Below are 18,296 nucleotides of genomic sequence, written 5' to 3'. Positions count from 1 at the left end.
CAAGTTGCAAAAATAAGAAAGAATACGGTATGTAGTTCTCAAATTACTTTATTTTCAATTTCAGCTAAATGAAATCATAAGCAATACAAATAGTCAAAGTTGTGACAATTTCGATGATTAAAATTGTTAAACGAAAGGTCTGATCGAAAGAAGCATTGAAAATTGGGAATAAATGAATTCATGCACTACCTTAGGTCGTTGTAGTTGGTGTAAAACTAATTAGACATGGATTAATAGCTATTTAGGCTTCAAATTATATATTAGTTATGTTGTGTTCACACTTATAAAAGTAACTTTGTGACTAACATGTCTGGACAACCTGAAGAGCCGTGTTGTAGCACACCTTTGAATTGATAAAACAACTTCCAATCATATCTGATCTTTCGTTGAACATAAAATGCTCATTATAGCTCACGATCACTCCCGATTTTGGGGGCAAATTGAGGTTTTCAAACGAGATTGTGTTGCCAACTTTGAAATTGTCGTCGTCGCTGGTGTATAACTCGACTCGTCCGCTAGATGGCAGATTAGAATAAAAAGACGGAAGATTCATTCCACCTCCGAATGTATCGCCGAAATTTACTAAAATCATCATTGAAGTTAAGCCGGAAAGCTCTCTAACATACCTAAATAAAAAATATAATGTGTCTATGAATATTCAATGGAAGTGTTAGCTATAACTTGCACTCAACTACAAACTCAACTTACACCAGCACATCAGTGTTCGTTTGTAGCATGCAGAAATATCCTCTTTGAAATAGGATGTCACTTCTTAGAGAAATTAACTTCTTGTACATTGCCAAGAGGGAAAGAGATTGGCTTGTTTGATTCTAAAAGAAAAAATGATAAAAAGGAATTTAGTTATGCAAATCAAAAAAAAAACTCGAGTTATAAATATTTCCCCTGCAACCGTATTTGGAGTTTGAAGAACAATTGATACTGTCTAAATTTTATGTTCAAAAATCACAATTTTTGCATAAATGACAATTATTTCAATGCATACCTCAACATTTATTCCATTCATATAATTGTCATTAATTGGAAGCCATGATGTACATTTTTTGCAAAACCCTGCGTTGTCACCAGATGTCCATTGCATCGGAGAACGAGCAGCATTGCGACGATCCTACAAAAAGATAATCATAAACTATATTGCATAACTCTGATATTTAAATGCAAAAAAGGAACAAAAAATCAAAGTAGTCTAACCTCTGTTGATGATGCGAGAGTTATATCAGTCATTCCTATTTCATCTCCATAATAAACAGCAGCAGTTCCAGGTAGACTCATGTACATCATACCAATACATCGAGTTAATTCAACATCCGTTCTTGATGCGACTCGTGAACTTTCGGGATTGCTCAACTGTAAAACACAGTCATGACATCAATCATATAATAATAATAAATCTGAATCTACTGTAAGATATCTTTGTTGATAATGCTGGTTCGCAGATCTCCTCCCTGGCCCACACAACCAAGATTGTTTACTTAGAGAATAAATCGGCACAAAGGTGTGTAACTTTTCATTAAAAAGCTCAAAAAGTTACTGCACGACGTCAAGCATAGTATGCTATTATATCACAAACATGCTGACAGTCACAATCGAGAAAATTCTATTGCAGAGTGCATTCACGTACTAAGAGTCAAGAGTGGCACCAGGGCCGAAATTTTTTTATATTCTCTGGATGACCTGTTTTGTGGATTCAGTATTATAATTTCTGATATTCTGATCTTTAATCTTATCATTAGGAGTAGGACATTCTCGGTATGCATACCGAGGAAAGTATGAAATGGCAATCGAAAAATAGAATTAAGGTGATATCTCAAGACCTACCACCCAGTTTGGCCACTTTCCTTCAGGCATAGCACTCATCCATTTCATTATCTTATTTCTAATATTTTTGCCGTTCCATTCCTTTCCACTGGTTTTGAGGAATTGACTGTTCATAGGAAAATCTGCTTCTCTTGTTTGTTCAGTACCATAATACCTTATCGAAGTGGAGTCATCGCCTTCAAATTGGGTTTCCAAAAATCTTACAAAACGAAATGATTTTATTTATTATTTTTCACGTGGTTATTATATATTTTCTTTTTTATAATATTACAAAATCAAAATTTCCAAAAACGTGCGTCAAACAATCGCTAAATATTATAAAAGAAATTCTCACCTGTAGACTCCTGGCTCAGTGCTGTATTGATCCAACAGTTCTCTCCAATCAGCAACTAAATCATGACTTCCTTTGTAATTTTGCGTGTAATCTGGATACAGATTTTCTCTAGACATCTGAAATACAAATGTGTACTCCTACTGATCGACTCTAAAGATTATTTTCTAAAAATATATACTTTTATATTGAATAGATAAAATTTGTAATAGCACAATATCAAAATAGTTGAGTTGAAAGTTAGCCATATTTTCAGCATCCTTTTTTTCTTGAATGACAAAACTCATTCACTTTCAATAGATTTCCAGACAATAAGGTGTGCTCAATTGGGAATGGTACTTTACTGGTTTGTACCAGCCGTAGTGTGCCAGATTCACTACCCTGAAACCTGAACCATACGTAATCGCGTTATAGCGTAATATTTTTAAATTATACTCACTGGCTTTGTAACGTCAATAACGGGATTATCTCGTAGATGTTCTGCTTCAAACAAATACTCTACTCCAAGGCAACGAAAACCATCAATTCCCTTTTCTAACCAAAATCGGAGAATGTCCTAAAATGAACCAGTCGAAATTACCACTCTATGACGAGGAAAGAAAACAACAAATTATAAAAATATCCTATATTTATGGTATTACTAGAAAATTGTCAAACGATTACTGAATGAAAGGGTGCATCGCAATACGCATCGCATAATTCTACATCAACTTTATCGAAACAGATTAGCTGACTTTAACGATTGGATAGCGTAGAACTGTATGCCAATAGGCTATATAAACTAGAATTTTCGAGTTTTTATTTCTTGATTCTCATAATTCTACTTTCAATGTGGAGACAGACTCGGGCCAAATGTAGAAAGCAATTTTGTCATGCTTGACTGTGCGTAACTCCATACTTGGTAAAGTACTTTGAAAGCCATTCACTTTCATAATTAAAAATTTAAAAACTCCGTCTCGCTGGGAAAGATAATACTTGAGTTAGCAACGCTTCATTGAGTCAGAGTAATTTTTCAACCTCACGGACTCTTTAAAAAGCGATGTGGAAAAGACAGAGTTAAGTTTGATAATTTCAAAACTGACTCTTTTTTTACTGATTTAAGCTTAATCCAACCTTCAATTCGTTTCTAACGTCCTCATTTCTTAAATTGAGATCGGGTTGTCTGCTAGAAAAACTGTGGTAGTAAAATTGCTGACGTTGTTGATTCCAAGTCCAAGCAGATTCATTGCCATACTCACTCCTCTGATAAAGAAAATCGATTTTTGTTGTATAACTTATTACATAAAGTTCTTGATAATTTTTTATGATAATTTTTTATTATACTATCGACATATATTCCAGTATAGATCAAGATGTAATTCGAATACGTTCCGAATATATTGGGAATAACTTTTGTTATTTTAATTCGTTAATTATCAGCATAAGTGATATCGACATCATATAGTCAGATAAGTAATTAATTACAATTTATCAATTATAAATGTATTCGGAATTCGACATTAGACCAAATGTTTTTGATTGCGGTTAGCATTGTCAACAATATTTGCAACACCGAAACTTAATTGTCGATGGTAGGCCGTTTAACTCATGTCCCAGAAACAAATAATAGTTTCATAGTTCAAAATTTGCAAATTATTAATTGCTAATTACCCAATTATTTGGCACATCAGTCTCACTGGATCCGTTTACCCAAACGTAATAATCCTTATATTTTTCGTGTTGTGGATGAGTCGTATTTGAGCTGGCAAGAAACCATTCATGCATGTCGCTTGAATGATTTGGTATAAAATCCACGACAATTTTCATGCCTAATATATGCAGAATAATAATTTTAAAATTATAAATATTTATTTCAAAAATATTAGCTTCGAAGGGATTGCCCGGTCAGAACTATGATCACCGGTGTGCTAACCGCCTTGAAAAAATGCAATTCTAACACACTCGAAGAATATATTCTTCTTCCCCCCTTACCTCTGTCATGAACTTCCACGATGAAGCTTTCCATATCTTTCATTGTTCCAAAAATTGAATCAACATTTTTGAAGTCAGAAACGTCGTATCCGTTGTCAAATTGGGGAGATTCGTAAACAGAACTGACAGCAATAACATTTATGCCAAGATCAGTTTGAACATAATCCAACTTTTCGATGACACCTGCGGATAGATTGAATGAACAAACGTTAAATCGAAGGTTTAAATTATATTCTAGTGACTTCCAGCACTATAGACAATTTGGATATTTTTTCAAGAATAAAAATGCATCAAACGATACGATTAATGAATACAATCAGGCGTAGGAATAGGTAGATATACAGCACAACTATTTGCCGATACGATAGCTATTTTGTTCGTTACCTAACAGGAATATCCACTGTAGTGTCATAATTAAGGATGCTAAGTATGACTACTTACAAGTATTCGATTCTTATCCGATTCCTAAATTTTCGATTCCGAATCTAGATTCCTCGACATATCTTCCCGAGAAAGCATACCCACTTAATGCTATATGAAATCAAACACGAGGTCTATGTTCAAATATGTGGAAGAACAAGAAAGCCAAAACTAAGTAGTATGGGTATTCAATCTGTCACTGTAGACAAAATCGCACAAAAAAACGAATCCCTCGGAACCCACAGAGATTTTTGAAAGAAATAAACGTAAAAGCCTTCTAGTGATAAATACATATATTCATAAATAGTGAAATTTGCGACGTCGTAGCAACTCAGCATAGCAGTAAAGCAGTTTATACATATATGTGAAGAACTTGCCATTAAACGTTACACATAGTTTCCAATCCAAATTTTAACCTCAAGAATCGATTCCAATGCAAGAGCGGAGAATCAATTCCAGTCGATTCCGCGGAGAATCGATTCTGTAATCGAATTCACACTCGCTTCCGCCATCCCTAGTAATAATGAAGATTGGGGATTGCATTGTGAGGCCATATTGTTTTCACTGACGTCATAAAGAAGGATTTTTAAAAAAATTAGGTAAACTACGAAATTGAATTTATTAGCGAGCATATTTGGCAAATTGATTTCAAATACAAATTAAAGAAGCTCAAAGCAAGATATACCCGTTTGTAGAAGGGGGCGCTCGGTACATAACAAATGAGACTGTTACATGAGAAGCATGTTCGATTTCAAAAACATCTCACACAAGACATGCAATCTTAATCGAGTACATTACATTGATGGTCTCTAATAGATTATATACATAGTATACTTAACTCACCTTTAAAATCTCCATTGCCGTTACTGTCATCAGCACTTCTGAATGACTTGGGGTAGATGTGATAAATCGGACTTGTTTGCCAAAACTGTAAACACGGGGGCGATATGGCGATAATTGTGATCACCAAAGCCAGCAAGATGAAGATAATCAGAATGACCATTCCTGTTAAAATGTGTCGAGCCCAAAGAAATCTTTTTTGCCGCGAGTATTTCAAAAGAACTTCTTTTGGCATTCCTATGTAAATAAAAAATATAATAAATGTTCGCTCATGACAACATCAAAAGGGTCGATGGAAAAATGAAACTTTCCCGGAGATAAATCGTAAGTGGAAAATGACATGGCAAGCTCTACATAGATGAAGTCGGTTAAAAATATCGTTTGGAAAAGAAATATTAAGTTAATGCCGACGGGGAAGTTAATTATTCGACGGTTGTAAATTCCCGTTCTGCAGGTATACCAAAAACTTCATCGGTGTATCGGAGATGCAGCCAAAGCGTATACATCATATAATAAGGTTATAGTTTGTATTCTCATATTCTCTGTTTCTAGGAATAATTCAATTCGATTGTGTGGACTTTGCAACAAATGAAAATTTTAAAATAATACTGAGTGTTATATATTGTTATTACACCTATCGTATATTCTAGCAATGTTTGTTATATTACAGTATCTGAAAGGATTGGATTGAAACCATGCCTATACTGCTATACAAGTAAGACAAATAGTGCAGAAAGAAAAACATGCAAAGTTAAGAACTCATATTATATATACCAGCATAAGGACCAGTGTGGTTTTGTTCTGAGATGTCCACTTGAACGTCAGTTCCACTTCCAACCTCGTCATTTTCGTAAGCATTGTCTTTTTTCTTTTCCGTGCCGTTAGTGTTTTTCTCATTAGTGAAAGACGTAACTTGTGTTTCATCGTTCACGTAACCAGAGTTCTCCGCCATGGTTATTTATTATTTTAACAATTATTTTTTACTGGAAATATGAAAAAACAATTGGTCAACAATGGACAGTTATCAATATTCAAATATAACTACTGCCGACGGTTTTTGACATACTCGTCCAGAAATTTACTAAAATAAAATTGCCTGATTTAGTCGACTCGTGCTGTAATGGTCGGTGCAGCGATGTAATTAACAATGCGTTTCTGTTTCAGATTTTAGCTTTCAATTGCAGTCTCATTGCTAGAATAATTATTGACGATTAGTCAACTCGCAAATCCAAGACCACTGGGTACAGTACATTGGACCACTCGAGTAAAGTGAGTTTCCAAAACAAAAATACCTTAGCTCAAGCATGCCCCTGTCTTCCCATTCCACACACACACTCTCTCCCTCTCTCTCGCGATGAATACAACTTTGTACATTGTGTGAGAAATTTCAAAAAATAAGTTTCTAAATAATTTTGATTCTTTACTTTAAACTTGAACCTATATCTCCGTCGCTTTTCACATCTTTCTGGTTTGAGCACATTATTTTTAGCCTGGGGATATCACCAGATCAGCTCGCAGTATAAAATTACATTAGGTTACGAATATTTACTAACAGTACCGTTATGAAGTTTCGTGAAATAGTTAACTGCAAATAGGTAGATACTCAACTGCGATACAAAAAGTATTATATAGAAACAAATTCACTCAAACATAACCAAATGTGCGTAGAAACAAATGCCGATATAAAGTTTAACAATCTCGCCAAGTGATAAGAAGACAAAGCGCAAAAATTCGGCAAGGAGGTTAATTTTTCTTCTTTCCGCTTGATTCAATTCTCAAGTTGTCTCGCCAATTCGAGTTCTTGGAAATTACCCATCCGTTACCGAAGAGGTACGTAAAAACCTTCATAGTACAGTATCTTGATTCAATACCGGTAGCATAACCAGAAACGAAATTGTAACTATTTCTAACCTAAACAAACTTGTTAAAATCGTAATGCTGGTAAACCGGAGAGGTACGTAAAGGCCTCTTTGAAATCGTAATGCTGGCAGTCCCCAAGTGTGTTGACTAATTTTATCTAAACTTGATAGTAACCAGAACGTTTTTAAAAGGAAACCCACCAGACCAATGCATCGTAATCCATCCTCGTTAACGACATGAACAATAGTTACCGGCACGTTATTTTCTGGCTGTGCATTTTGATCGCGAAATATAACACGATTCACAGGGATGATTTACCATTGAGCAAAATAATCACGTGCTTAGGGCACCAAGGGAAGGGGGCATCACAAAAATTTCCATAATCGAGTTTTCAATGGCCCTCCAGTGTAAAATAATTAGTGTTGGTCTGACGACTCGGAGTTCAATATTGTTCCGGTCAAAATAAATTTGGCTTGTTCTTCTTCCTTAAGTAGGTTATCATCTTAATTCTCTATAAATGTTTATAGAAATGAGAATTATTTTCAAAAAATAGCATGCAAATTACCCTAAATTTGGCCTAAAATCAGTATTGAATTCTGAAACTGCATATTTAATTTCAGATAACATGGAACACTAGTTTCATTATTATACTGTATATTATTATTACCTCTTATACATAGGACACCAAAAGTGATTAGGTTCTTTAAAACGGCAAAAGGCATGATCGGGCCCTGAACAGGATAGTGTTTACCGTGCGTTTTTTTTTCGGTAAAGCGTCAGGTATTAAATTCTGTTTATTCTTAATTATACTAGTGGGATTCTCGAGAAGGGGGACTTTGAAACAATTGCAACGTTTTTGTGCTGAACATGTCATCTAATCAGTGGAATAACAGTAGGGGAAAGTGGGGAAGGTTGGGACACTTTTTTTCTTTTGCATATTTTGAGCCTTTAATTCTGCATATTCCCTTAAGTTGGCGGGACTAATGCATAGAGGGGTAAATGTAGTTTACATTCAGCGAATAAGAAATTTTCTTGCGACACACATCTTACTACTAAAATGCTTTGAAAAACCTCTGTCAAGTGTCCCACTGTACCCCACTTGTGGGGCACATTCGGACAGACCCTGGGGCCCCATGGGTCAGTCCGTCAAAATTCAACGAAGTATGCCCTTAAAAATAAGCAATTAATCAGCATAATCGTCTAAAGAACAGGGAGACTTCAAATTTGAAGCTTTAATATTTTTAAAATCAATGTTCAACTGAAATAGTTAAGATATCAGACAAAAAGTTTCGCAAACAAATTTGATTATTTCTTCCCTCGAATCTAAATCTGGAAATATTATTGATTCTCGAATATATTCCATATTGGGCCATGGGTCAAAAGAAACCATAATATTACACTTAATATACCGCATATCTAGGTCTCTAAGCACTTATTGTATCAAACAATGTCGAATTGTGCACTGTAGGGCAAGTCCCACTGTGCCCCGGTCCATTGTTCCTCATAGGCAACAAATATTTTCAGACTATCCCACAGCGAAATCTGGAAGGCACATCCACTCGCCAACGTTATGAATATTCTACAGTGGACTAAAGCTGAAAAATATCAGACGGTGGTTTGTCATGTTGGAAAGTCCAATGTAGAAAAAAGAAAAAACTGGAACGGTGAAATTTTAGTTTCAACCTTCCAAAACCAATTTCACTTCATAGCTTGCGCCGCACTACCCTTCCGTTGTCCGTTCGCGGGGACGTTGTAACTCACCAAAGGGCGGATTGAAACATCGAACCGCGGACAGGATTGCGGATATAGTATCAGTGTGAGAGCTGATTTTCCACTGTGCCCCATGTCCCAACGTGCCCCACTTTCCCCTACTCAAAACCTCCAGTTTAAGATAAGAAAACCAAAATTAAAGTAAGATACTCTTCAAAAGTTAAAAATGGGTCATCAGTAGGGTAAATCATTAGTAAATTTTTCGAATCGGTTCAGAGCGAAATTTCGAATCACCGCCATCTTGTTTTTTTTTCTTTTCCGCCAATGGTCGAGGTAAATTTCTAATTTTTTTTATTAAAAGCAATATTTTTTCAACGAAATTTTTACATATGAGTTTTTCTGTATTGAGTTATTGATGAAAACGTGTTTTTTATTGTGTGTGAACGCTCAGCATTCTGTCTGAGTGATATATTTTACGTTTCCAGTGATTTATGTGTCTGGGGGACCCAATAGAAAGAAAATTACATACAATTATATATCTTCCAAGTATTCGAGATTCTATTCAAAAAAAATATTTGATTTGATTCTGAAATCATCAGGTATTCAAAAATGCCCAGCCCTAGTCACCAGTTGTGATGTAAAAAAAATTTTGTTCAAAGAACAATCGCACACACAACGACAATATTTAAGAACGCATTCATTTATCGGTGTCCCTCCAAATAATACATGTTGTTCATCAATGAATAATAATATAAAATTAAAATCAACTTAAAACTTGTAAGTAAGGAATAAAAGTAAGAAAAGGAAACTTACAAACATTTAAAATTTAATGATGATAGGAGAAAGATTTCGAAACTAAAAATGAATCTTGAAACAATGAATGAAGGTGTAAACTGACTGCAAGAAACTTTAATTGTGTACGAAATATAGTAATCAGATATAATATAACAAATAAACTCTCTTACGATAGGGCATGCGGTGAAAAATGTAAACTACAATCTTCATTACAGTATAGTCAAAACAACTCCAATAAACGTTTGAAGAGTAATCAAATAAGCAGTCATGGAAAAATAATGCTGAATCTCATTACTTTGTAAGTAGATAAACAAAGAAAAAGAATTTTTAACATGAAATCATGGCCTTTTGAGTGACTGGATTTTTCAAAAGGATCGATAAATTTTTGTTATTCAAATATTGCAATGAAATAGCAAATTGAAATTTTCGTATTCCCTAATGGTTATTTAAGTTTGATTATTCATTTTTTCTGAACATCATCTCTGTAAACTTCAGGGCTTGATATTTTCTGAAGCCAAACCAATTAACCGATTTAGTATCGTTCCTCCCATCTTGATAGTAGACGCCGTTCAAATTTGAGTATTGACAATCATTGTACCACCAACCTCCTCTGAGCTCTTCCGCACAGCTGCGCGATAACCACCTTTCATTATCAGAATCTTTTGTAGAAAACCGCATACTATTATGAGGCGCTAGTGAATCTCCGGATGTTCCATTATACTCTCCAACTAACAATGTATAGTTTTCGCTTGCAGATGCGATGGAGAAATTTCTGAAAAAGAAGTATCAAATCCTATTTGATAATTTTGCTGGCATTTTATTAAAATATTTCGATTGAAATCTATATCGTTAATAAGAATGAACGTTTTTGTTTGAGTTGCTTTTTAATTCCAAATGTTAAGATATTCCAAATTACAAATAAGATATTTATTTAAACAACTGTATTCACATATTTCGGGACATCACAAACAATATCCGTAATTTTGTGAAGGTAGAGAAACCTCCAACTGCCCATGGATGAATAATATTGTGGAATAAATGAACGACAAATATCACAGTGACTAATGACTTATATCGTTATAAATGGGAATTTTCATTATTTCAATATGGTGGTAACTTATTCTTTTCGCCTACTTTACATGAAGTTGTGTAACGGGACGGAAGCCTATGGGGGTATATTCACTTGACTAACACAAACAATTCTCGTAATAGAACTAAATTATGGAAATTCGTAATAAAATTATGGCTCAACCCCCCTTCATGGAACACATATAACCCTTATTTTAATAGTTTGGAGTCACATGTAATCATTGTCTCCTCATAATAGTTTTTATTATTAACATATTATACCTGTAATTTGCATAAGAAGTGGTTCCATTGAAATCTTCCAAATTTATCCTTAGTTCGAAACTTTCGTCTTTGGTTAGTTGATGGATTTTTTCCAGGCCTGTATATGGAGAATGTAAACAGTTGCATTACTGGTTGCATTGTACACAATTCAAGCGGGTTGTTATTTTTATTTGGACTTCAGCAATCGTAAAACCCCGTAATATTGTAAAAATATATATAAAAACGTTTGAAATGAATTTAAGGTGTTTAATATATTGAGCATTGGAAATATAAAGCATTCGAACCCTGATTTCATTAAGTCGCGCATTTGAATCTCACCAATCAGAAGCATGTCTTACTGGAAGTCGACATTTACAGGTATTGATGTATAATTTTCCAGTTAATATCGATTTCTCCAATGAGAAAGCTGTGTTTTTACCGGGTTTCTATTTCACGATAAATGCGAAGAATAATTTAGTACGGAAATTTCGATCATCGTTTGTTAGTTGGCTCGCCTGATTATCTATGGACAAGTGAAGAATAATTTGTTGCTATGTTACATTGTAAATTTTGGTAGGGCTGGGCATTTTCGAATATCTGATGATTTCAGAATTGAGTCGAATATTTTTTTCGAATTGATTCGAATCGAATACTTGGGAGATATAAAATTGTATGTAACTTTCCTATTGTATTCGACCCCCAGGCACATAAATTACTGACAACTTACATACATCCCTCAGACAGATTGATGAGCATTCACACACAATAAAAAAACACGTTTTCATCAATAACTCACTACGGAAAAGAGTTATATGTCAGAATTACATTGAAAAATTATGGCTTCAATAAATAAACGAGAAATTTACCTCGACCATTAGCAAAAAAAAATGGCGGCGATTTGAAATATTGCTCTGCACCGATTCGAATAATTTACTATTCGATTCGAAATGCCCAGCCCGAATTTTGAGTGACATGATAACAGCCTCCTCACTGGAAGCACCTCACCTAACCACATTTCTTTATCTCTTTCCCCAAATCCATTAACATAGTCGTTCCACCCTCTGTAGAAATCTTCTGTTCCATCCATTCGTCTCTGAAAGACCTTGGATACATAATTTTGATTATCAGCATCAGTTATCAATAAGTTTATTTTCATAATTTATTTAAACGGTCACACAACTTGACGATTTATCTCTCTCTAAGAGTTTCGGAATTTCAACAAAGTGCTTTAAAAGAAAAAAAATAATTGTTTTGCTTTGTGAGAGTAATTATAAATAAAAATTAGATTAATATAACTTACGATCCATCCGCCTCCGTCAGTCACAAGATCGCAGTAAACCTCGACCGGGTTGTCTCCGAGTTCCGGATATATATCAAAGACTCCACCGGTGGTGTTACTAATTTTCGCATATTCACGATTTACAGTTTTACAATTCTTCGGAGAACCTGTGGTAGAGAGCATAGGCTCTTAAAGTGCTCCATGTGGAGATCAAGGTATCGATGAGTGAAACCCAGAGAGATATTCGTTCACTTATTAAAATACTGACTTGGATGTCCGAAAAAAAAATATCGGCAATATTAATAAATTTGAGAACGATAGCTTAGAAATTTGGCAACATGGCCCAGATAATGTCATATTTGAATTACCGCCTTGTTGCCACGTTTCGACACTATAATTTGGCAAAATGTTTGTCAAGTGTACTTTTTGAATAAAATGCATATACATCTGAGTCATTAATTAAAGTGATTTTGATATACTCGGGAATTTTAATTGCTAAGTAACATTGTATTTTTATTTTTGTAAATTTATTGTAAGGCTCCGTAAATAACAGTCAATCTCTACACGGGAGTCTGAAAAACCCTGATCTAGAAGATATATACAGCTTCAAAAATGTCACAATGTCGAATTTTACCGAATTTTGAAATTGGAGTTACAGATTGAAAAATAGTTGTGCATTGTAAAGGTGTTAACGCGATGAAGCAAACATGTAACTTATTAACTACCATATATGCACCATTCGTATTTAGTGTAATATATTTTAAAAAACTCACGGATTCAATGCTTATATTACCTTGTATAACTGATTTCATGAATTGTTGGTGGGAACTATTCAGGCTTGACACATCGTCAATACATTGATTTAATTGGATCTGCTGTTCATCAAATTTGGAGTTGAATGCCTCTGAGTCTGAAACAAGATCGTAGTATTACATCACCAGGGATGGTCATAACCGTGTATACGTGACTATTTCGAAAAATATTTTCAAATGTGGAATTCCGAATACATTCTAAAATACCGCAAATATTTTATTCACTTTTCTAAAATCAATTGACACAGGAATTAAGTTTAATAATAGGGCATAGGAATTAAAGCTTAATAATATTATCAACTCAAAGCAGCTATAAATACAAAAGGAATGTGTGATAAGATTGAAATTAGTAGTTTTCTTGATCTAAGAAAAGAGCAACTATGCGACCAGTAAAATGGTTTATATTATAATGAAAAATCACAGTTCTTAACAGCATACACTTTTTGACACGCTTACTTTTTGTTATAAATTCCAACTGTTTATCGTCAGCGTGAGTGTTATTTCGTCCGCCGGCATCGTTGAGCTAAATTCCGCCATAATTATCCCTCTACACAAGAATCATTTGTATGACTTACGCACGGGTTTTAAATTTTGTTTGGCTCGTATCTCCGATGTTATTAAGAGATCATCGTTTTAACCAAATACTGTATTTCCCGGCAAATAAGTCGCTTTTCTAGACCCAAATTTTTGGCCCGATTTTTTTTTTTGCCCCGGGGGGGGGGGGGGGGGGGGGGGGGTCGTACTTTTAGGCGAGTATGATAATTTACATTTTTTTGTCGCCTTTTTATTCAATGCGGACCATAAAATACCTTCGGCGATAGCATCCCCCACGTAATCATCAGGTTAGTTTAAATAAATCGGCATTGTTATTTTAGATGGGTAATGTTCTTATATGGTGGACGCATTGAAAGACAGTTTGAATTCCACTCCAAGAAAAAGTCATTATAGGCTATTTTAACCAATGCGCAAACGCGGCGACCGCTCAAAAGCCTTGGCTTGTAATTTGAGATTCCGATGTTGATGCGATTTTACTACCCCGCCTTTTTGGCAGGTTATATCCAAAAACTCATTTTTCAGGCTTAAAAGCGGGCCTCGTCTTATTTACCGGGTAGACTTATTCGCCGGGAAATACGGTAAGTGAACCCGATTCCCAAATTTCCATCCGCCAATGACAAGAAGTAAGTCCGAAATCTGGTTTAGTTCGTCGACTCAGCGCTGATTTAAAAATCTTTCATGACCGTCGTTATGCTTTTATTTGTGCTTATAAATTAATACCGCCAACTTAAACTGAACTATATAATATCATCAGCGGCGTCTGGATGACGTAAGATACGCGATACTAAATAAAATTTAAGAGTTATTTAATACGCTGTAAATGCAAAGGAATGAAAAATTTCCCGTTATGTTCAGTCACTATCGAAAGTGAAGAATAATTCCGACACAGTTTGCACGAACTTTCTCGACTAAGTTGGAATATACGATAATAATAGTAAAATATTTTCAATTAAAAACATCCCCGACGTATTGTAAGCACTTCTTGTCGGCGCTTATTGAAATCCTTACATGTCGATTGTAATTTATTGCCGGACGGCACAAGTCTGTCTTCGATTACGATGGGAAAAAAAAGGAATCGTAAAATGATTTCAATCAAAACGTGGACGGCGACGCTAAAATGTGTGCGCGATATTCGGTATTCTTATGAACACAAAAAACGATATGATATAGGAAGGTCGCGATATTCGAAATATATTAAATTCGAATTGGCCATCTCTGTACGTCACAGCAGTGATACCGATTATTGTAATTTATTATACGTTGGGTAATTTTGATTCATTAACCTACCTTGAATAACTAATTTCATCAATTGTTGTTGAGAACGATTCACGCTCGATATATCGTCAATAGATTGAATTAGACTGATCTGCACTTCAGTAAGTTTGGAATTAACTTCCTCTGAGTCTGTAAAATAGTTGCAATATTTCGTCACATTGTAGCAGTGATTCAGTTTTCGTTGGAAATAAAATACGCGAAACGAAATACGCGTACTCAGTTAGGGTTAGGCCATAATTTTATTCCGATTTTCCTTGTATTAGTTCTATTACGAGTTGGGGACTGTCTGTGTTAGCCAAGTGAATATACCCCCTGTCCGTGGTTTCAGTCCCTTTACCCAAATTGATGTAAAATAGGCGGACAAAATTAGTTACCTCCAAATTGGTACTCCTACTTCAGGAGCGTCAAATAATGAAAAAGCATGGGAAGACATAAACACTATTAAATGAAGACTTTTGCTTTGAACTATCATGCGTGAAAATTAGATTAATTTTTGTACGATAATAGGAACTCAATCTACAGTTAACATTGTGAAAAAGCTTCGATTCAATATTATACCCTACCTTGTATCACTCTCATCGCCAGATTTTCATAAAAAATATTTAAACTTGAAATATCTTCAACCGATTGGTTTATTTGGATTTGCTGTTCATCAAGGTTTGAGTAAATAATTTGTGAGGCTGTAAAAAGTACAAGTATGTCGTTCATTGACCTGCAATGTAGATTTACTCTTTGTCTGATCATGTAAGCAAATATTACTGACTATACGCAACGCCAATCAAATAACGAGAATATCGGTCAGAGATCGAAGACTTATCGATCGAAAGTTAGGGGATCCCAGAACAGCGCTCTTACTCCATAGTGACACCTTGTGTCCCATCACTAATTAATTAATAACTCGCTAATTATACTACATAATTCATCCAAAATCAATAGGCTTCTGGTACGACATATGATGAATGCACATCCAAAATCTGGAGCAGATTCAATCTCGCTTTCGTGAGATATCGCATGCATCTAACAGACAGACAGACAAACAAACAGACAGACAAATACCTATCAACATACTTACCGATTAAAATCGATAAGTAATGACTATCTTCAGATGTAGAATAGAACATATATACGATTGATAACATATACATGTATCTGGACTATATTAGGATTATAGAATATAAGACATCGTGCTGTTTGTTACTGGGATAGCGATCGCTAACAAAACTATTCACAATAACAATCCTAATCACATTGTAAAAGAATTTATTTTCAGGGCCGTAGTTTGTTGTTTTTCTTGTAACCAATGTTTATTATCTCAACATTACCATTTTCTTCTAGTGATTTCAACCTAGCAAATGATTGGTTTTCCTGATGTTCCAGTTGCTCTTTCATAATTCTCATCTCACCCTGGAGCTGTTGATATAATCAAATTGTTTTAGTGTTCGTACGTAGTTTCAGGAATCAGAGAAATTGTATTGTTTCGGTTTTCAAATCACCGAAATTCAGTTCAGTATAAGAATAATTATTAAGAGCATTGAATTATTTAACTCGCTACCTACAATGGATTTGAGGCAATAATTGTCGGTTAATCCAGAATCACTTCCATAAAGACAATAAATTAGGTCTATTCATGTCGAAAGTTTTTTTCTTTTGAAGATTTTCTCAAATAAGTTCTCGAAAGTTTATATCCATTAGTGCATTTTTAAAGTCAACCCCATTGTTTATACACAATTTCCCACAACATTCGGGAAGAAAGGAGATTTGATTTGTAGTTTCATTAATCAAATATTTTTGGCGTATGGGTTTTGGGTAAATAGCTTTGTCGTTTATTCAAAATAGAACAGGATAGACAGCAAGCCCTTCTGTGACGTTTTAAATGTTCTAAGGTTTTGTTATCGACTCGTTATGTATTGTGAATTCCGAATGTTTTGACAAAATTCGCTTGTTACGCTGTTGATGAAATAGATTCTAAAGACTTTTTGGTACAATATTGATAGAATAATCATTTTTCTAACCTGTATGATAATCACAAGACCAAAAACAACAAGTCCAATAACCATTGCTAAAAATATTGCCAGAGCAATCAGTCCTCCCCTTACTGTTGTGTCTTTAGTATCTGGAATGATATCAGAATTCAAACTTCAACCGAATGTTCACAGGATTTTGGAATGAAGTCAATTATGTCCAGATTTCCGGAAAATTTCATGATTCGTGATAAATTTCTCACAAGGCAAATGTGACATGGAATAATGGTATTTTTCCATTAGTTGGAAAAGCAGCTACGTCGGAAACGAATGATACCCGTTATAAACTAAAAGTCAAAATACCTTCAAGCTTTTTCTGTTGAACGCATGGCGTTTCATAAATACTGTCATTCGCTGGCAAAGCGTTACTTTTACTCGGATTATCTGGAATTTCAGAGTAGAATCCCGTTTCGGCTGTAGACATTTTGACAGGTCGATCAGCTCTCCTAACTGAATCTTCCCAAGCGATGAATATCGATTTTGAAACGGGTGTTAACTTGCTATATTGCGACTTGGTCTCGTAATGCTTTGATGCATGTGCGTGATTGCTTCATAAAATGTACACGACATGTATAAATCATTTAATAAACAATACGTTCGGCTTGTCGTGAGTGATGTTTGTTACTCATGTGATTGGAACAAAGCTTATCTTGTATTTCAGAATACTAATTAATCATTACGAACACGAGTTGATACATTTGTTTAATATAGCTGATGCCAACATGTGTCACTATATGTATAGTAAGTAGTTGGTTTTATATTAACGTCAATATTGTTGTGTCATCTATGTTTTTAGTTTTGTTTTGGAATCGATTACTCACTGTGTAGACAAATATATCAACGTTACACGCGACGTATAGAGATACTTCATTCTCATAGAGATACTTCGTCGCAGTGATTAGTCAGTTTGATGATGAACTCACACAGTTGTACGCAATAGCGAGTGATTTCTACCAGGTTTATTTATAATAAAAAACACTCAACAGGTATGAAACAAGCAATATATATAAGCTTTTCTTATATCTGAGTCATGCATTTTTATCTAAAAAAGCGAGACATAATTATTCTTTTGCGAAACGATTGGAATATGTCTTCAAAATCAGACGCATCAAGTTAAAAGCATTTACTATTAGTTGTAAACGATGATAGCTGTTACAAGAACAAATCATTCCTCGGAAATTGATGCGCAGATCTTACAACTACATAGCGGCTCCTACCATGGACAAACCGCGACGTCTCTTGCCTTGCCATGGTTTTATGTC

The 18,296-nt window shown here is 34.7% G+C and overlaps 2 protein-coding genes across 2 annotated transcripts; both read right to left on the bottom strand.

The window, feature by feature from the left end:
* Positions 1 to 32: 32 nt before the first annotated feature.
* Positions 33 to 6,381, bottom strand: LOC120332763 (amino acid transporter heavy chain SLC3A1-like). The gene is made up of 12 exons (XM_039400079.2): positions 6,173 to 6,381; positions 5,402 to 5,635; positions 4,139 to 4,321; positions 3,818 to 3,975; positions 3,281 to 3,409; positions 2,607 to 2,723; positions 2,171 to 2,286; positions 1,837 to 2,035; positions 1,210 to 1,365; positions 1,004 to 1,126; positions 709 to 830; positions 33 to 626 (listed from the first exon to the last, which is right to left on the bottom strand). Exons 1-12 carry the CDS (start codon positions 6,348 to 6,350, stop codon positions 302 to 304), a joined length of 2,040 nt encoding a protein of 679 aa, XP_039256013.2. The 5' UTR covers positions 6,351 to 6,381; the 3' UTR covers positions 33 to 301.
* Positions 6,382 to 9,133: 2,752 nt separating this feature from the next.
* LOC120333130 (uncharacterized) lies at positions 9,134 to 17,579 on the bottom strand. Its single transcript, XM_078119272.1, has 10 exons — positions 17,338 to 17,579; positions 17,026 to 17,126; positions 16,336 to 16,423; positions 15,577 to 15,693; positions 15,026 to 15,142; positions 13,165 to 13,281; positions 12,393 to 12,538; positions 12,098 to 12,194; positions 11,114 to 11,210; positions 9,134 to 10,535 (listed from the first exon to the last, which is right to left on the bottom strand). The coding sequence occupies exons 1-10, from the start codon at positions 17,456 to 17,458 to the stop codon at positions 10,220 to 10,222; spliced, it is 1,317 nt and encodes a 438-aa protein (XP_077975398.1). The 5' UTR covers positions 17,459 to 17,579; the 3' UTR covers positions 9,134 to 10,219.
* Between the last annotated feature and the right edge of the window lie 717 nt (positions 17,580 to 18,296).

This window comes from Styela clava, chromosome 13, assembly GCF_964204865.1.
Source record: "Styela clava chromosome 13, kaStyClav1.hap1.2, whole genome shotgun sequence".
NCBI lineage: Eukaryota > Metazoa > Chordata > Ascidiacea > Stolidobranchia > Styelidae > Styela > Styela clava.
This window is presented reverse-complemented; position numbering and strand designations above follow the sequence as displayed.